Source organism: Halyomorpha halys, unplaced genomic scaffold, assembly GCF_000696795.3.
Source record: "Halyomorpha halys isolate HHAL.00 unplaced genomic scaffold, Hhal_1.1 Scaffold1757.1, whole genome shotgun sequence".
NCBI lineage: Eukaryota > Metazoa > Arthropoda > Insecta > Hemiptera > Pentatomidae > Halyomorpha > Halyomorpha halys.
The window spans coordinates 368,991-374,872 of NW_027111483.1; the positions used below are offsets into that span (position 1 = coordinate 368,991).

At 32.6% G+C, this 5,882-nt stretch overlaps 1 protein-coding gene across 2 annotated transcripts in view; it reads left to right on the top strand.

The window, feature by feature from the left end:
- The window catches only part of LOC106690551 (uncharacterized), a 28,918-nt gene that overhangs the window by 22,189 nt on the left and 847 nt on the right, over window positions 1–5,882 (top strand). For both annotated transcript variants that reach the window (XM_014436004.3, XM_014436005.3), the window contains exons 2-3: window positions 627–826; window positions 5,195–5,339. In XM_014436004.3, the coding sequence (XP_014291490.1) occupies window positions 627–826; window positions 5,195–5,339 (345 nt within the window). The remainder of the gene's footprint in view (window positions 1–626; window positions 827–5,194; window positions 5,340–5,882) is intronic.

Genomic DNA, 5,882 nt, shown 5'->3' on the forward strand with positions numbered 1-5,882 from the left:
AAGAAGGCTAGAAACTCTAGCCGAAACGTCGGCACATTAAAATAAGTTATTCATACTTATTTGTGTTTTTCATTAACCGCACCCCCAACCATCTTCTCCTCATACATGATTTATAATCTTTCACACTAAATAAGAGTTATTTTTAAATTTAATTAATGCTGACTTCGAACAATGCTGAGGGCGATAGGTTCTAGTTTAATCGAGAGGTTAACAGTAAGAGTGAAATTTTTTTTTTAGATTTTTGATAATATCTGGTGCGGTTTATGCATCACTATTTTCACTTACACCCCTCTTTGATTACAAAATATTTTAACTTGCTATTGAAACATATGTAGTACCGAACCTGAACTGGTTGGAAACCATTTATACTTTTTTCTCCTTTGGTTAACTGTCAAATCCTTTTATAGTTTGTATTTATCCATTTTTAATAACGTTAATGGTATGAGATTGTTATTTATTTCAAATAAACAAAAATATAGGTACTTTTAAATAAAACTATTTAAATGAGGATAATTCCTAGTTAATATTAAAGATGATTTAATTATACAGTAGTGTTGTGGATTTAATTTATATAGGTAATTCAAAGTAAAAAAAAAAGTATATAAATGGAATTCTTCTTGTTTTAGAAGAAGCAGAGGGTTTGTGTGATCGGGTGCGGGGCTGCTGGTCTCGCTGCAGCACGACACCTCTCAGCTTCCCCAGAGCTCTTCGAGGTTGTGGTCTACGAGCAGACCTCGCAGATCGGAGGGACCTGGGTCTACACGGATAAGGTTGGCCAGGACGAGTATGGCCTTCCTATACATACAAGCATGTACAAGAATCTCAGGTAACTAATCTACTAAGAATAGTTTGTTGTAGTAATACAGTTACATTTTACAGCTTGATGTAGATTGCAAAATATATTTTACAATATGGATAAATAATAAAATAAATAAAAAAACAAAAACAATATGGACAATATATATAAAAATATGGATTTGTAATCTACTTCCAAAACCCCAAAGAACTCCTATAACTTGACATTCTCTTAACTTTGACGTTATATTCATTCTTTCTTTTTTCCTAAATTAATACCATGGACATAGGGTGTCTATTATTTGGTCGTATTACTTTAGAAATTGTGACAAGCATAGCGCTGTTTGGTAAAATGATCTGAAAAACTATCAAAAGTCATCTTGCTTCTGATTTTTTTTTTTACGGCGGGGTGAAGTATTAGATAATAATTCTCATATTCTCAAAATCAACCGTCTCTAAAAAATAAAAATTATTCGGTCAGTATTTTGTTAAAAGTAAAAAAATAAGGAGCTACCTACAAAATAAAAAAAATAATGAATGCTTTATAAATATTTGCTGAAAAAATATGAGTTCTGACGTAGCAACATAATGTCAAACATACAATCTCTCTTTTTGACCGCACCCGGACCATATTCCTTTCATCTTTACACACGGTCAATCAATAATCTTCCAGTATAATCTCTCCGTTGCCAACTTCTTGATTTCACCCAGACCATCAGAATTCTCTGTTGCTTGCCAGATCTAATATGAGGTTAAAGTATAAATTGACTGGAAGTGTAACTTTATAGAATAATTTTTTCGAAAACGACTAACGATTTTGACTTAACTCGAAATATTTTTAATAAGAGCTAGGTCATATCCTCATTAAAATGATCTGCCACGACTTAAGTAACTAATTTATAAAAAATCTTCCTTTAAAGTACCTTTGACTTCGTTTCTTAAAAAAAAAAAAATGTTCCCGTTGTTAGTAATAATAAACAATAAATAAATACAAAATATTAAAGAATTTTATGAATAAATAAAGGAGATAAAAGGAAAAATAGAAATGTCGGAATCTAACGGCGGCAGTCCGAGACCCGCCCGATCTTTCCCGACTGCATTACGGCTTCGTTACCTTTTGTTAAACTGTGTATTCTTAGCAGGACCAAAATTTATATTCGTTATTCTCAAAAATGCAAATTTTTCTTTCATTTTTTTCGCCTTCCCTGATTTTTAGATTTTTTCCCACGAAAATTTAAGTTTTAAGTAAGTTATTTGTGGTTTTGATGTTGTTTTAGTCATTTAAGGAAATAAAAAAATTATGAAATCGGTTCATGCCTTTTTTTTGGGACAGTATAAAAAAATATGGAAATTTTTAAAAACTATGTGACTTGGCTACTGAAAGACTAACTCCTATGAAGCAAGGTAGGACGCGGTGTGGGAAGAATGTTTTCTGTTGACCTTGTGAATTCGAGTTTTGACGGGATTTAGTGGAAGGAGCTACGTAGGCAACGATTTATTAATAGGTTCTGCGTATTAATATGCTAGTAAGTAAGTTAGTTATGCATATGTTGAAGCTTCAGCTGATCTTTTTTTACTGATTTTAGAAAACGGAGTCTATTTTACATCTTGCCAGATAAATTTCCGTCCAAATCAATATTACGAAATGAAGACAAAATATGTTTATATATATTTATAAGCATATTTATGAATGTATATATGTTTGTATGTAGTATAAAATACTTGAATTGTTGTTGAACTGTAGTTCCGTTCTTGGCCACACACTCATATATATATATAAATAACTTCCAGTGCAACAGTTGAGAAATTACCAAACTCTACACTCTAGTGAACACCTGGCCTTAATGAGTTTGCCTCAGCACTGTTTGAGATAGCACACACAGGACAAAAAAGTTTATAACTTCCCTGGTATGAAATTCGCGAGTGTAGGTGTTGAGGTCGATATTGCCAAAATAACACGGGGTCAGAGTCCTACTGTTGACAGGAGAACATTAACAACCACAGAGAATTAATGAGTGATAAGGCCTGATGAATTGAGCTCTAATGGATATATTGACCAAGGCGAGGAAACCTTTATGGAAATAAGAGTTCTCAAGCACTAAGATGCTCCTACCATTGTATTAAAAGATAAAAAGAAACTAAATTGTCTTAGATCTAATTTAAAATGTATTTTAAAAACATGGGATAGAGTAAAATATTGAAATTAACCAATCTGGTACACCTGAACTTAATATTTTCCTCTGTTCTTTATTTCATAAATATTTAATTCTAATTTAATTTATTAAAATGCTCGGTTTATTTTATTAATATGCTTTTTAAATGTGATGGTTTGATCTTTAATGCAGTCAACTTATTATTTACCGCAATTATGTCAACTGTGAGCTGTTTAAAGCAGATTACATTTCAGTACGTAGTGTAAAACTAGTACGTGAATACAATTTCGGTATATCGGAATTGAGTGGAGGGAGTTATGTAGGCAACGATCTAGTCATAGGTTCTGCGTAGTAATATATAGTAGTAAAATATAGTAATACGCTAGTATGTAATTAGTTATGAGTAAGTTGAAGCTACAGGGTGGTAACGCGCTAGTCTACCAATCCATAGGTTGTCGGATCAAATCTCGGTCCCACCCGGGCTTCTTTCAAGCACAAAATAATGCAAAACTCACTGACAACCTCCCACCGGACATTTGTGAGGCCTGTTAGCCAATGGGTGGCACTCACAAAAAATAGGCGTGGGAGTGACGAACCCTCCCTGAGAAAAAAAACTAGTCAAGGAACGTGCGATGAATTTCCTAATACTGGGAATATTACCTCCTAATATTAATAAATACATCGCGCGAGGACTTAGGCCTCCATGGTCTGTTGTGCCCAAAGAATAATAATAATAAAATATAGTAATGCGCTAGTAAGTAATTAGTTATGAGTAAGTTGAAGGAACAGCGAATCTGTTTTACTGATTTTAGAAAAGGAGTCTATTACTCGGAGTTATATCTCGCAAGATAAATTTCCGTCCAAATCTATATTGGGAAATGAAGAAAAAATATGCTTATATATGTGTATATGCATATTCATGTATTTAGGGAATATTTTTTTTTGCTATAGTAACCAAAAAAAAAGTAAAATAAATATACTTGACTGTTAATTATATATAGTTTTGTAGATCTTGAAGATCAGTCACTTGGACTTCTATATTGAAGCGACATTTTGTAACTTAATTGTTTGCAAAGTCATGTCCTACAATGAAAAAACTTTTTTGTTTTTGTTTTTTTAAATAATTTATTTATTGATATTTACAACTGTATACATATATACACATCAAGTAAATTTGTAAGTGATATTATGACATGATAAAAACATGTGGAGAATCTACCCATTGATAGAACTCCAAAAACATTTCTAAAGGAGAAGATCTCGAGACCATCTTCTTTTCAGATGCCTAAGAGGATTATTAGTTTGTGAAGGAGAAGCCAGGCTAGAAACGAGTTGGTTTGGGTGGTTGGGAAGTTTATTATGGAAGGATTGGTATCTGGTTCTGGCCAAATCGGTAACATATGGGACATTGAGGTCCTGATGGATGATTTGATTTGTGACAAAGTAAGGATCATTTAGGATTTTACGAAGGATTTTGGACTGTAAGGATTGGATTCGTGAGGAATTAGATGGGTTATTGGAGCCCCATAGCTCAACTCCGTTTGTCCAAATAGGCCTTATAATAGTCATGTAGATCAATCTTTTGTAATGGATTGGAAGTTTGGACCGTTTGTCTAGTAAATGTTGTAATAGTTGGAATCGACGAGCAGTTTCCTGTCTTTTCAGTCTTGTATGAGGATTCCATGTCAGTCGTTTGTCCAGATTTAGTCCTAAGTAACGGATCTGTTCAACAGGAATAAGTGGGGTATTAGTAAAAGATACTGTAGGGCAAGACGATGGTTTACGACGAAGGGTAAATGTGATTTGGTGGGATTTATTGGAATTTATTTTAATCCTCCAGTTTTGGCACCGTTCTTCGAGGGTGGTGATGTGGGATTGGATTGGGTACAATGAAAGGATCATTATTCACTGTCATGTGCCAATGTGTCATCGGCAAAACTGTTTGTTAGAACAAAGAATTTCTTCAACTAATTATTAAAAAGCTACATGTTCATAGTATAATTTAAGATTAATAATTATTACAATTAAAACATTACTTATAATTGTCTATTAAAGTATCTTCTACATTGGTATCACACAACTAACTCAAGGTTTATGCTAGAACTGAATAGAAATGAAATGGACGAAGTTAAATGTGGGTTTGTTTTGGTTTTCCACATTTAAATTTTTTATGTTAAATTTTTTATACAGTTATATAAAAATATATATGAACTAAATTTTTATTTGTAATTAAATGATTTTCACAGAACCAACTTACCAAAAGAGATTATGGGCTATCCAGATTTCCCTATTCCAGAGGTTCCTGAGGATAGATCGTATTTGAAGGCCAGTGAGATCTTGGCCTTCTTGAACGACTACGCTAAACGATTTAGTATCTTACAATATGTTAAGGTAATAATGTATTTTATGTAATGGTTAACAGTAGCATTTTTTTAATAGATCTTTACTTTGAGTGGGTGTATTCAAATTTCCTTATTTTTGTGAGTGGCGGGGCATTAGCCAAAAATGGCTTCAGTTATAAAAAGTGGATGTATTGCCGTGGGAAAATATAAATAGAGTACTTTTTTCACCTTATGTTACTTAAATGGATGGTTGAAAAAGCATGGCTTGCTACGACAAAGGTTCTCCATGTTTTTAAGGCCTTACCTTACAACATACTGTTTACACCTAAGACTTCAGTTTCCTTAGATTTTTTCTCATGAACTGATGTCTATTACGATCTCTCATTTCTTAGATATGTCCATATTTGTGCTAGGATATAACTGAAACTGATAAAGAGTTTTAGAACATCTGTGGAATGATAGAATCCTCTGATCCCAATTTTAAACTATCCGGAATCTAGTTGTAATAGATATTATTTTAGATTTTGACCGGCTATTTAAATTTCTTAAATTTACATAAGAAACTATATTCAAAGAAAAGAAATTTTTTTTT